At 40.2% G+C, this 15,353-nt stretch overlaps 1 protein-coding gene across 1 annotated transcript; it reads left to right on the top strand.

The window, feature by feature from the left end:
• The first annotated feature begins 5,575 nt into the window (after positions 1-5,575).
• On the top strand, positions 5,576-8,523 carry prokr1b (prokineticin receptor 1b). Its single transcript, XM_030071093.1, has 2 exons — positions 5,576-6,039; positions 7,803-8,523. Exons 1-2 carry the CDS (start codon positions 5,576-5,578, stop codon positions 8,521-8,523), a joined length of 1,185 nt encoding a protein of 394 aa, XP_029926953.1.
• The last annotated feature ends 6,830 nt before the right edge of the window (positions 8,524-15,353 follow it).

The raw sequence follows: 15,353 nt of genomic DNA, 5'->3' as shown, positions 1-15,353 counted from the left end.
CTGCTTGCTCTCTGCTGTAAGTTGTGGTACCAAGGTCAGTCAAAATGCCCCTCTGGACAGATCTAGATGCTGTGTGTAAAAAGGCTGAATGAAACACGTGTCAAACGGCTTTACATCAGCATTTCAGCATTTTTTGGCCCTCGAAAAGCCTGTGGCCAGAGGACAGACTGTGACAATTAAACTGTGTAACTGAAGCTAACAAACTGAAGCTTTGGACGTACAGCTGAATTTACACCATCACATTCAAATAAAAATACCCCCAGATGACCTTTACCTCTGGAGCTACTGTCCTAAGAATCTGTGACTTTAGGTAAGTTTTAATGGTCCCCATCCCAAAAAGTATAATCTTCCATAAATCTCTTACCCACCCATACCATAAATACTGAGGATACACACACTGCAACACACAGTGCAACAGTTACAGATACACTTGAGAAAGCTTCACCCATACAATTTTTTAATGACATTCACGTAGCTGTACTATTGTTTAGAATTCAGCATTGAACATGTCCCTCTGGCGAGGAGCAAGTGAGTTTTCAGACAGGGCTCCTTGGGACTCTTCCTTCCAAGTAATGAACAGTCTGTCCAAGGAAACCAATTCCTCATCTATGCCAATATCTATGCATGTCACTGAACTGCATAATAGACAGTGTGCAGCGACTATATAAAATATCAATGTTTATCTCAGCTGCCAAAAGACTCAATGGATACTTCAAAACCAGTCTCTACTTTAGAGAAACCTTGTGGTGAAAAAGCATACTGCACAAGATAGTGTACATGGTGTACATCCGCACATCACCTGCTGAACAACAAACATCACTGAAACTGCACGAAAGACCAATGTCTTTTGGCCACTTTTGTGAACTGCAGCTACACAGCTAGAAGGAAATGTTCACTGACATTTGTGGGTGCCTCTAATCTGCACCAGTTAGGGAAAGTTAAAGTTCAGAGGTTTATATGAAAGAATGTGTATTTTTCTGTCAGTGGGAGTACATGAGGTGTCTTCCACAAACAGAATAATACAGAAGCAGCCAAACACAAGTAGATATACATGCACAGCCACACAACTGAGGGGAGAGAGAGAGGTAGAGGTAGAGAGAGAGAGAGAGGTAGAGAGAGAGAGAGAGAGAGAGAGAGAGAGAGAGAGAGAACACAGAAGCACAAAATGACCACATTACTAGCTGGGTCAGCAAACAGTAAAGACAGTGTGGAGGAATACGGACAAATACTGACTCACAAAGTCAGCATCCCCAACAAAGCCTAAGGCCAAAATAAACTGCATCTGATCACATTTAATATCTGTATGGATTCTGCTGGACTACCACTGATTCTCCTGTAACGTCCTCACACATAAATAAGCTCACAGTCTGTCCACCTTCTCACAGAGACCATAGATTTTTGGACTTGTGCCTATACTTCATGGCTGAGGAGAGAGCACCCAGGGTCTATCGCCATCTCTCCTATCTATATTCATTGGTTACGATGGAGCTGTAAATCCTTGGCCTGGGTGAGATTAGAAAGCTGTCCAGGGTTGGAAATGAAAGGCTTGTGTTTATCCTGCCGGTCTGGCCTACAATGACAGACACTGGCTAGGTCCAATGAACGAGTACCTCCTGATATTTAGAGGGTGATAAAAATTAATAGAAAAGGCAATTTTCTTATCTTTTATGGCCTGGGGGTGGATATGTCAAAATCCCAGGAAAAAACAAAATGTACTCTCTCTCCTGCTGTGCCAAGGGAATGACAGAAAAGTCAAGAATGTTTCACTATCAGCAAATATGTTTAAATAGCACAGATTGTATATGTCAGTCACTGCACTGAGGAAGCAAGGACATGAGGAGCCATCTCACTGTTATTGACAGGTGAGAGATTATCATGGGCGATAGAAGGACAGCAATGTTAGCTTGCCATAATAAGGGATTGATTCAACAAAATCACAGCCACTGCTGCCGAGCATGCCTGTTCCTGCTGTGTAGTATCGGTTGCTCAGGATGAATGAGCCAAAAGACACTCTAGTGACAGGTCTCTGTATACAAAAAAAAAAAAAAAAAAAAAAAAGCTTTGTGTGGAGAATCCATTTGCAGCACTTTATAATGTTGCCCCTTATTGTTTGCTGGGGATCAGCCCTATTCACGGCCTTGATAGCTATATAGTCGGCTCTTGGCAAGCTGCTATAATGTAGCAATATTTCTCTGATAGTCCATTCAAGAGATTTATAACCAGCAAAGGTTAAAGTAACTAACAACATTTACGCCACCAGAACTGAGTTGTTTATTTGTGTAGTTAAGCAATTTTTGTGTACCATCCCTTACAAGGTACAATTTTTCATCAGCCCTCTGTTAGAAATTAGAAATTAACCAGTATAAAATCAGAAATTAACCAGTATAAATAGACAGCTGTGGAGATTTTCATAGTGAAAATTCAGTCAGCAATCTGCCTTAGTTGATTTGCGGCCATTTTTTTATAATTTCCAAATGAAGTTTGAACTTTATACTCTTGCCGAGTAACTCAGTCAGTTTTATTGAGTTATTTATGACAACTAGCAACAGGAACAGCATTTCACCTAAGAAAATGAGTCAACTCAATCATTCTGTCAGGATTGTCTGAAGACTGCTTTCCCAGATATCATAATGCCGCTTGTCTGACATGGGACAAGATTATTAGCGATATTCCTGAACATCCATGGAATTGATTACTGCCCCCAACACCATGGAGCAGCCAGCATCCCTTTGTGTCCGGCCCTAACAAAGACTGGCAATGGCCTTCATCCTCTGTCAGGGATTATCATATATCCTGTCCTTTCATCTGATACCAAGACTGAGGATAAATCATTTGTGAGCAGAGATCTGAGTAGTTAGTCAGTGCAGAAAAAAAAAAAGAAAATGGAAAAAAAAAAAAAAATGAACTCAGTAAAAGCCTAATTATGGAGTGTTGATGTTCTTGTGTTGACACACAGGATAATGCTGGCATTTTAGTGTATATAACCCAAAGTTAGAAAACTGATGTCCGCATTATCAGATAGCATTAGAGGCAAAATCCACCCTTGGGTGCTCTTCAGCTGGTAGCTATCATCAGTTTGCTATGCCCAGACACCACATGGACCACAAGCAATTATTTTGTGAAATGGAACATCAAAACCAGGGAAGCAAATGTTATGTTGATACGAATATGTGGAGGTCATTTAATAATTATGCTTTGTGGAACTGAAACTCATTCATCTAGCAGCTTCAACAGGTATGGTGCTTGTCAAATTTGCACTAAAGGAAACTGTACAAAACAATTCATAGACATTTATTCATACATCTCCATTATCGGCAACCTTAAGGCTATTACTTTATTATTCATTTTAGAGCTGACAGTACTGTTGCATTGTCATTGCCAATGTATTTTTTTTTTTTAATGATAATGGATATGCAAAAAAAAAAAAAAAAAAGTTCATGACAGCAGACACATAGTGTTGCTGTTTATGTCTGCTACCCTTTGCACATCCATCAGCCAGCCTCGTATGAGCTTTCAATCATTTCAAGGTGCAGCCACCATTCATCATGTTTATTCCTCAAAAGTCAGCACATGACAATGCTCTGAGCATTTGCTCGCCAAGGTAAGCTCAGGGTCACAAACAGGTTTAACAATCAATGAAATCAAGAAAATCCACACAACAGAAATGTTTGAATTCATCTTATTGAGCGTTTTGAAAAAGGACTGGCTCACAGGTTGACAAATAATTCATGGAGCTGTTAGAAAAGTCCTGGCTACATGGTCACTTGTGGAGGCAAGGTACAATACCAGTCCCATTAATCCAGAAGGCTGACACTGCAGATGTAAGTAATGGTGTGCTGCAGACATCACAGGGCATGTTTGGAATAAAGTGGATACTAATTTAAGAGGAAGAGGTGCAGGAGGTGGAGGAAGAGTTGGGAGCAGATCGAATAAAAGGTAGAAAATTGGGCTTGTGGTAGTGAGGCACTTCTCCCTCCTTCTCCCCTCATCCTCACCACACATACACACGCACACGCACACGCACCCTCCTCCCTGTTGATATCTCTTGAAGGATGCAAAGCTCTCTCATGTGCCAGGTCAGTGCGTCACGACAGGACTTCTGCCACACGAGGTGAGAAGAGGGTGAGAAGAGATGCAACCTTTGTGCTCTCAAAGTAGCGCTCAAGAGGAGAGGGAAGCAGACTGGCGACAGACTGCTCGGTGCACATAACGCGCAGGCTGCTGGAGCGACGCTTTGTCTCCAGGAACTTCGGACAGAGGACGCGGACAGGGGTACACACCTTGCACAGGAACAAGATTTAGTAGGCTACAACTGATTGAGAAAGTCGTGCAATCAACTGCAGTATTTGTATGTAAGTGTCCAAGTCTTAATGATTTATTTCTCAATCGGAAATCATTTGAGATTTACCTTTTCTGTACAGTTAAGTATTTCCCAGTTGCAATTTCTACTGCGTCTTAATCATTGACTAAACAGGAAAAGTTAAAATAAGTAAATGTAAAGTTAGAGTTATTTTCCCATGAAAAATCCATGTACATGATCTCTACTGTTTACACTCGACTTGTGGACTTCAGTGTTAAACCTTACTGTATTATTATAATAATGTCATTAATCCACCCATAGGCTCTGATTCATGTTACAGAGGCGTTGAGCAGGGCATTTTAATTCCACTCAGGGTTTGTGAACGTGACTAAGAATGGTTTGATCAACGACCCAAGAGCCCTGACAAAATGTAAATTTCAGTTTTGTTCACGCCTTGATAAATAATTCTTTTTTTCCCCCCAGGCTCATCTTTTCTTTTTCACATTCCTCTTATTTTAAACCAGCGTTAACCAAAGGGGGGTGTGGGGAGAGGGGAGGGCGGGGCGCATTTGCCTTGCTTTTATGAGGCAAGAGGCATTGAAGGCACGTCCCTAATCTTTTAAAGAAGAAATATTTCTCACGTCTTCCTGTCAGATTTTTTTCAGTTTTGCACTGGTATTGGCAAGGCATATGGGTAACTGTATATCCCTGGTTGGCTGCCAGGTGTATGTTTTTGTTTGTTCTTTGTTCTTTCCCTTTGACATACTGTAATGCACAGGGTGTTGTAGTCTGGTTGATCGTCTTTCATTTTTCTTGTAGAAACTGAAGCTGCTGTAAAGTCTTTCTGCAACCAAGGGCTAATAAATTACATAAGTGCCTCTGCCAGCTATTGAACTCAGGAACATTTTCTCATGAGAAAACATCACTGAAATGTCACAGCAGTTGGGTTAATCTTGAAGCACTGAGGTCAAGTAATTTGTTGTGACCAGCAGACATGCCTGTTTGACACCAAGCTGTAGTTGAATCGTGGCCTGGCCTGAGAAATGCTCAAATGAGAACTTTCTGTTCCAGGTGGGGATGTGCCTCTGCTTCCAAAGGAGATTGAGCCTGATCCAATATCCACCTGCACACAAACAAGTACCGGTGAAGCTGTTCCCTGGGAGTTTCTGGCTCCCTATTCCAAAACAGTGTATTATTTTTGCTCAGTTTGTTGGATGACATTCATATTTATCACTTACAAAACTTTTTCTAAACCAAACAAGTGAGTACTGAGACATGTCAGCCAACATCAGCCACTCAGCAGCAGCTTATGCAGAGACAAGGGACCGTATTTCAGCAAGTGAGATGGATCAGTCCTTGGACAGCTATGATATGGACTATGGCATCCCTCCTGATGAGATCCCAGATACCACCCAGGGCCAGGCCTTCTTTGTGGCCACTATTGTTATTGGTGTGGTCCTTGCCTGTATTATGCTCATCTGTGGCCTGGGAAACTTCCTGTTTATCGCCACACTGGCACGGTACAAAAAGCTCCGCAACCTCACCAACCTGCTCATTGCTAACCTGGCCATCTCAGACTTCATTGTGGCAGTGGTGTGCTGTCCATTCTTGGTGGATTACTATGTGGTGAAAAAGCTTTCCTGGGATCACGGGTGGGTGCTGTGCGCCTCTGTCAACTACCTCAGGACTGTGTCACTCTATGTGTCCACAAACGCCCTGCTGGCCATTGCTGTTGACAGGTGAGTCCCAGGAGTGCATGGTTTCTTTCATTCATCTTTCTTTCATCTGGCCCTGTCGTAACAGTTAGAACATTCAGACAGATTTTGAGCACATATAGCCCCCCCTATAAACATTCAGTTCTTCCCAAATCAGGGCCATACTTGCTTGTTAAAATTTCAGAATTCCTTCATTCAACATTCAGACATTTTCCAGTATAATATCTGCCTGCTTTATTAAAGATTTTCTGAGAGATATTGTGCCACTTACAAATGTCTTTGCTTTGAATGAAAATCCAGTGCTTCTTGTCTAGGCTTTTCCCCCCTCAGCATATAAACAGAGATGAGATCAAATACCTTTATTTTTTGCTTGTAAGGTTTTGTTTTGAATGAAAACGTGTTCATCATGATTATGATGCACCAGAGATACATAAACATAACAAGTACAATTGATTTTTTGAGTATGTTGTAATTATGGTTGTTGTAATCCAACATTCACCTTCAAACTACTTGTTTACAAACATGTCTGCATGTGCAATATTGTACCATAAATTCAGAGCCAAATAAATTAATAGACTACAATTTGCACAGCAGATTTTTTCCGGCATATGCCTGGTAATTTTTTGGCCCATCTTTGCATCTCCTGTGCAAAAGTAGTGTCCTACAGTGCACTAGAGGGGACTGTCTATACAATTCATGTGGTGCAGTGCAAAATATACTTGGCATCTAAAAATATGTCTGTGCCTCTGACTTTTCAACAGCAGAGAACACAAACCTGCAAATGCCTTATGCAGACTGTTGCCTTACTGGCAGCAGTATTTGCATCAGGAGCATCATTTTGCAAGCAAACGTAACCAAATACAGCTAATTGATTGCAGCTATGGGCAACTGAGAAAGTAACGGAAACAATTTGTATTGCATTATTTGTAAATGTACATTATTAAGTGAATCATTGCCCCCTAAAGTAAAGTTGTTTGTGTGCATCAATATCGTATTGTATATTCACAGCTTCCACCTCCTAGACAAGAACAAAAGGTTCCTCTTGGGAGAAGCCCATCTTCATTATGAAATTGTCAGTAACCAACTGCATGACGTAGTTAAGGGTGCACTGCCTTTAAAGGAGAGGAGAAGAGCTAATTTGATCGCCTATGATTAATGCCATCTCCCACCACACCTACCAATCATCCTGATCCAACCCTTTTTACAACTGTTCCACCTGCACACTTCTGCTACAGCAACCTTCTTACCAAAATCTGTTGATTACTGTTGATAATCTAAATTATCAACAGTATAAAAAACACAATATGTACGTGCTCATGTAAAATATATATAAATCTGCCTTAGTATTACTGTTTACTCAAATTAACATTTGTCAGTACAAATGACTAATCTAAAGATGGTACTACAGTGTGTGATTATGTTGCTGGTTTATATTTGACTGCTAAAATGTTTTCCACTGAAGTTCAGTGGAGTGTAAGGACAAGAACTAGAACAACTAGCAGAGCAAAATATTGCACAGTTAACACTGCATAAAATGCAATAGTTTTTTTTTTTTTTTTTTTACTTGATGTGGAAAGTAACATCTTTATGCCCTCACAGAAATTCTGTCAATCTAAGAAACTCATTTTACTGAAGACTGCAGCCCTGTATATTAAACTTTAATCTTCCCTGAGTGTCTGAGAGCCATGTGTTGAACCTGTTCAATGTGCACAGTTAGACTGCTAAATTGGCTATTTGATTGCTTTGTATTATGAATTTCTTCACACACTTCCTCTGTCTTCTTCCAGGTATATGGCCATAGTCCATCCTCTTAGGCCTCGTATGAAGTATCAAACTGCCTACTGCTTGATCACAGGCGTCTGGATTGTGCCCATCCTGATCTCAATTCCCTCTGCCTACTTTGCCTCTGAGACCATGTACCCTCATGGTGGCACTACCCCAACCACTCACAAGGTCTTCTGTGCACAGATCTGGCCTGTGGACCAGCAAGTCTACTATCGCTCCTACTTCTTATTTGTTTTTGCTGTGGAATTTGTTGGCCCTGTGATTGTCATGGCAATGTCTTATGCCCGGATCTCTCGTGAGCTCTGGTTCAAGAACGTTCCAGGTTTCCAGACCGAACAGATTAGGAAGCGGCTGCGCTGCCGACGGAAAACAGTGATGGTCCTGATTGGGATTTTGACAGCATACATCCTCTGCTGGGCACCATATTATGGCTTCACCATCCTGCGCGACTTCCATCCAACTCTCATCTCCCGCCAGAAGAACTCACTGGTTGCTTTCTACATTATTGAGTGCATTGCAATGAGTAACAGCATGATCAATACCTTCTGCTTTGTTAGCGTCAAGAATACCACAGTCAAGCACTTCTCTTCGGTAAACCTGAAGAGGATTGTACTACTGCGTTGGAAGTCCAAATATGCTTCCAGTAAGACTGTGGATGAAACAGACATTAGGACCTCGTCCATGCCTGTAACAGAGGAGGTTGAGTGCATTCGCCTGAGGTGAAGAGAGGAAACTCTCAGTGGGAATAGTATCGCTCATATGAACGGTGTGCTGGTATACTAGTTGTACTACACCACCAACAATTTCCATCACTGTAGTAAACATAAAAAAACAAAAAAAAAAACAAAAAAAAAACATGCTTTTTAGATGACAGTGTGCACAAAGTACAGTATTGCTGCCTTCAGCAACAACAAAAGCCGTTTATTTATTTGAGAAACAAGAGACTCTCTTTCTTACATCTGTCAGCTGGTTATAGAAAAATGCAATTTGTAATTTGTGGCATGGCATCATGGCAAGTGGCAGTCTACCTCCTGAGTTCTTTAATCTTTCAGAAAGGATAAATACAAAAATCAGTTCAAATTTGGCTGAATTTAACAGCCTACCATTGGCAGCACATACTGTGTCAGTTCAGAGATCGATCGTACGTGTGAAAGATTCACCACAGCATTGCAGATTTGATGGCTGATATCATTATTCAAACATACCGTAAACTCTGACGTGGTCCTCCGAAACACGTTTAAACAAAAGGTTCTGAACTTTGGAAGAGTGCTACTTTGGTTCTTTTCTTTCTGGATATGTAGAGCTTATTCATGCTGTTTGCCTACAACTTACTGACATTATGAGCAAATTAACTATATATGCTAATCAGTTTATGACACTGAGCGAGTGAATTCTTGCCTGACACTAAACTGAAAATAGCTTTTTGGGAGGCAGCGTGGATTCAGGGAACAGGAATCACTGGTAAATATCGGTCAAGATTGGCTCTAAGATCAGAACATACATACTGAATCAGAAGTTTTCAACATGACTTGGCGTTATGTCCTTATGTGGAAATATTTTGCTTCCAGTACAGTGTTAGAATTGGGAGGGGACAGTGACCCCTAACATAGCATTGCAAGGCCAGTTGCGTCCCCCCAATCATTACCAGTGCATATGGGAAGCTGTTAACTTTGAAAATAATGGCAGTGAGAAAATTAAATTATGACAGTCATTTCATATGCAGGAAACACTGAAATGGCCAAAAAAAATAAAAATAAAAATAAAAAAAGGTGACATCACCTCCAGATTGTTGAGTTACCTATATGATCATCACCTGGAACTACTTAAGGAACTCAAAGTAAACTAAGATTAAATTTATAGATGTGAGTCGAGAGGAAAATGATCAATTTCTAAGTCCCGCTATAGAATAGATAAGCAGGTAGCTATCATGAGTAAGGTAGTTGCTCTATTTCATTGGTGCTCTTTCTGCTTAGAGAAAAAAAATCACGTTGTTGACAAGAAAACCATGACAGATGAGCAACCAACATTTTTCTAGCACCAGCTTTTTTAAATTGAAAATTTACTTAAAGTAGCCTTTTAACAACTTGTTAGTTACTTTAACGGGTCAGTGTACCTATAACGCAGTGCGGTGCAGTTTACATGGTAGCCGATAGGCTAAGAGACTGACACTATCCCCTAATTGGCCTTCCCATGTTTTTAAGTCCCATATATGGCCTTATTAAAACTTTTATAAACAACTCCTTGTGTTCAAGGTCAAAGGAAAATGTGTATGAGTCAAAGCACCAGTGGGAATGATTATAAAAATCTACATTCATGGTTTTGGGTTATAAATGTGCGATAGCAAACACCCAAAAGTAGGGTTGAGCATGGATGAGAAACTACTGTATATTTGGATTTACTGTGACACTTGACACTCTATATTTGTGTGTTTGGTTATAGTTGTTCATAGCAATGCTTACATTATATATAAGCTGTTTTTGTCTAAAAAAAAAAAAAAAAAAAAATACAAGCAAATTGTGTTGAGTGCATTAATATTTTAGCAGAATTGTGGTATTCAGCAAATATTGATGGATATACCATAAAAAATAAAAAAAAAATTGATAACAGAACATCTCTAGCTGGTGCATAGATACTGTATAGTGATTGATGATACTTGACTGTCAGATTGACATGGAACTAAATATTTCCGTCCCACCCATTTGAGTAGCATGTTTATGTTCCCCCGTTCCCTTACCAGAGGCCTGCAAGTCTGAGGGTTTAGCACAATATCTTTGCTGTTCCTCTTCTGAGCAGAGATCTGTTTTTATTCCTGGAATCTGTTGAAGCCATTCTCCCAGCTTGGGGTTATAAATATACACATAAAGCACAATTAATATAAAATGTTACATGAAATAAAAATGCACTTCTTTACTTCAGTGGGACCACATACAACAAAACATGTTTGTTAGTTTGCTGTACATACAGTACTTTTATTCCATCTGCAATGTAAATGTAATTGTTCCCTTCATATTATGCTCAAACACTGTGTTTTCCAATGTCCCATTTGTGCTGTAAGTTACACCATAAGGAAGAGTTGTAAATATTGGCTGTTAGTGCCCATACACAAAATGTAATGTGGTCTGTCCATAGGATAGTGATCCTTGTGTTGTTTGAATTCTTTGAGTCTTGATACAGAAAACATATCAGTTTAATCATGTGCACTCCCTCATGTGTTCTCTCCTTCCGTTTGCTTCTGACAAATTAAAAGTTTTGCCGAGAAATGTCCTTTGGTGGAAAATACATCTTTGAAAACCTCCCTTTGAAGAACTCATCTGCCAGGAATAAGACAGCAGATGGTGTCACCGACTACAAAGATATTTCCACAAGCTTTTGTGTGTTTTAAAAGAAAAACATTTTTATATATATATATGTATTGCTCTTTGATTTTTTTTTTTTTTTTTTTTTTTTTTTTTTTGATGAGCAACAACACGGTGCATGCTTACTTTGTTGTGAGTCATAACAAATTATGTGTGCTTTCAGAAATAAAAAAAGCTATTTTTTAAAGCTGCTTTTAATGTTTTTTTTCTGTGCGTCTTTTTTCTGGTTGTCCACCGCGCATTAGAAAGGAAAGGAAAGTAAAAGAGAAGGTACAGAAGAAGAGGAAAAAACACTTGTAGTGAACACAGCTTAATCAAAAAGGTGGCACACACACACACACACACACACACGGGTTCATGGCCCATTCTCATTCTTTAGATTTATTCAAAGAAAGCACAAAGACAACCATTCTTGTTCAGAGCATTTTAGTGTTTGGCCCACTGGAGATGCTCACTGCACAGATGTGCTCAATTCATAATCGCAATCAGAAGTACTTTACTGATCTCGGGTTACAGTTGTTCAAATTCAAGAGAGAAAAATACATAAGCATAAGTAAAATGATAAGAAATAGAGACAGAAAATAAGAAATGTAAAAATATGTATATTAGGCTAAGTAAAAGTATATGCATTATATAAAAAATCCTACAATAGTACACTGCATCAACCCTACAATAATATTACAACAGTATGTACAGAAAATTGGAAAAGTGATAATATGTAAAAGTGTGCCTACATATACCAAATGCTTGTTGGGCTATCTGGGTGGGCATATGCAGGCTTTACAAGGTAAATGATGGTGGCGTGGCTCAGGTGGTAGAGCAGTCGTCCGGTAACTGGAGGGTTCCTGGTTCGATCCCCGGCTCCTTCAGAGTGTGTCAAAGTGTCCTTGAGCAAGATACTGAACACCTCACCGCTCCTGATGGACAGCTGGCGCCTTGCATGGCAGCCTCTGCCGTCAGTGTGTGAATGGGTGAATGTGAGGCAAAACATTGTAAAGTGCTTTGAGTGGTCAGTAGACTAGAAAAAGCGCTATAGAAATACAGTCCATTTTAAACTCCCAGGCAAGACTGGTAGACCAACTGGACGGGGGCCCAAGAGTGGCTTAACCATGGGCCGGAGCTGCTCCAGGACAAGTCACTCAAGGGTTGTAATGTTGTGGGAGGCAAGTGCCACCGGTCTGTAGTCGATGGAGCCACTGGGACGCGGCATCTTTGGCACAGAAAAGAGGCAGGATGTGTTCCTCTAAAGACTCAAGCCCATGTTGAAGATATGGTGAAACACAGGCTTTGAGCACCCTGGGGCAAACACCACCAGGGCCTTTAGCCTTGCTTGAAGAGTCTCTTCAGCTGTCCTTGCATGGCGAGCTGTGAAACAAACAGTAAAGGTTACAGGTAGGAGAAGGGTGAAATCCTTAATCCCTGATCAGCCATCAGGCCAGGCATCACCAAGTCAGGAACTACTCAAGGGTGGCCTATTCTTACTAACCTCATATATGCATATATTTATAAATATGATCCCCTAAGACATATCAAAAATGAAGAAAGAAAAACAGAAAGAGAGAAGGGAAATGAAGAAAATAGTGGAAATCCTTTTGCAGTACCAAGACATAGTTTAAAAAAAGTGCAGCAACAGTATATCACAAAGTATCTATGGTCAAAGATGAGTGTGTAAAAATACACTTTTTTAAAATGGTAGATAAAAAAATGCAGGGAGCAAAAGACAATGTGGTCAATGTTACCCAGAAAATCTTTTACCATAGTAGGTATCAACAAACTGACCAGTCATGAAATGCCAAAGTTTTGTACTTAGATAGCAGTAGGAGCAAGTTTGGAGAATCTTGGGCTCATAAGTGTTCAGGGGTTGTTGAACTTTAACTGGCTTATTGCAGCCATGTTTGTTTGTTTTTTTCCCAGTGATCACACCTACCTCATACATCCTGTGAATTTTATCCAGGACACAGCATTCCAAGTGAGAATTATTCGGCATGGACTATGACTAAGACAAGTTTCATATTGAACATTGCCCTCAAAAACTGTAAATTCACACAAGAACAATGGCAGGAACTGTAATATGTCTGAAACGTAGGTTATAATATTGTAACCCTTGTTCTATAAGCAAGAACAATAGATAGTTCTCTTCTAATGACATGCACACGGTTGGCCCATGAGGACGGCCTACCATGTGTATTACGTGGTGTGTGCAGAATATGAGGCAGTGTTCCTACCAGCCTGCACTCGTAATACTCTTCAGCGAGCGGTATAGGAGCGGCACAGTCAGCATAGGTAGATGGCTAGAATATAATCACCTTCAGTCAATCTCACACAGGCTTCTGGATCTCTTTGGAGAGAAGATATATCTCCTTCTGGGAGGATAGATTTTCCTCCTTGACGTTACTGAATGGTGGAAGGACAAAGAAAACTGGAGAGAATAAGCCAGTCTCAGTGACCATCCACTCTGTCATCACACAACTGCATCACCGTTCCACATGAAACTGAGTTAGGGGGCGGGCAACCAGCTGTGGAGTGGTGGCAAGGAAGCTAACCTGATAAAATGACCCAAGAGGTCCTTGATGATACAGTCATGACCATACACACACACACACACAAAAAAAAAATGATCCGGCTGAAAGGCCCAGCAGTATGCGAGATTAGCTATGGACTCTGTCTGGACTGCAAGAGTCATGTCAACGAATAGACTAGTGTTAGTTATTTCATTGAGCTGCCTTTTAATGAAATGCTCTTAGTGGATTTTAAATTTCCTCTCAATGGCACCTAGGTGATGTATATGTCTCGGGCTTTTATTGAGAAAAGTACAATAATGTTCTGCCATGAATAACGTTGCAGTAAACGTTTGCCATCATGGTTTAGCTTGTGCAGGCTCTGTGTCATTTCAGTCTGTCATTCATAAGTATAGGGTCTGCGCATGAAATATATTAGGCTGATAAGCTCAGGGGTAAGCAAGTTTTGTCCAGACAGACTCACAAACACAAGGACAGACATACACAACCCAATAACCCCTCCACCTGGCACAGATTATTATTCCACCCCCTGCTGAGTTACAAACATGTCAATAACACAAGACGTGATGTAGCATGTTCATTATTATCTTTATCATGGTGCAAACAAGTATACCAGTCACAATCAGCCTCTGTGACACTTTGGATCTATTTAAAACATTATCTATGTGAACATTTTTCCCCAGCTTACATGAACTGAAGAACCTGTTGCATTAGGCATGCTGCACTGACCAGCCTCTTTTTTTTTCTTCTTGCATCTATTCATGTATGTATCTACTAGATTAAAAAGGTCAAGGCAACTCACCTATCTACCGCTAAATGCTGTGTAGCAGCAATCATATAATAATAATGAATGATGATTAATTTGTCAGATAATCAAGTTCCAGTTCATATAATATCCCATAAGTGCATCTAGATTAAATTGTGTATGGACCGAGAACTGACCTTGTTCCTTAACCACCTCATCCTGCAGTGTGCGTCACACTTACTGATTTACATTATGTGGCTATTAGATGCTTATTTAGTCTGTTGACAGCTTGTGGAGATTGTCGACTCTTATGCAAATTCTCTGAAAGGCTGTTGTTTGACACTGGGAACAGTTTACTTTGCTTTTTATCATGGTCCTTGCTTATTACATCCATTAGTCTCTGGGCTTTGGCCCCTGTGGGTGGAGTGTCAGTGAGAACAGGGACAACATTTGTTTTTTTCCCCCTGTTCCTCTCTTTCTTGGGTAATCTGCCATTAACTCTTACAGATAAAAACACCTCTAAACTCATTTCTTTAGCTGGCAACAGGGAGGCAGCAGGTCCTCAATGTTTGTCTTCATGGTGAAATTTCGATCTCTAAAATTAGAAATAAAAGGGTGCCCAGGGAAGAGTGGGTAAATAAAAACACCGGTTTGTATGGACTCAAGAAAAAAAAAAAAAAAAAAAAATGAATGCAGGCCTTTCTCTTTTCAATTTTAGTGGTTTTCCAGGCCAACGCATCCCATCAGAATTTGCTGTGTGGTGACATTGTCTGGTTGATTGTGTGATTCAAATCGTTTCAAACCATTACACCTCCCAATAGCGTATTTCCCAGTTGCTTATAAGGCTGACAAATTCTCCTATATACTCTAGATATCTGTGGTGTCTGAATATAGTATTATTCCTTTCTTCATTGAAATATAACATGCCTGAAT

This window comes from Myripristis murdjan, chromosome 15 (assembly GCF_902150065.1).
Source record: "Myripristis murdjan chromosome 15, fMyrMur1.1, whole genome shotgun sequence".
Lineage (NCBI taxonomy): Eukaryota > Metazoa > Chordata > Actinopteri > Holocentriformes > Holocentridae > Myripristis > Myripristis murdjan.
This window is presented reverse-complemented; position numbering and strand designations above follow the sequence as displayed.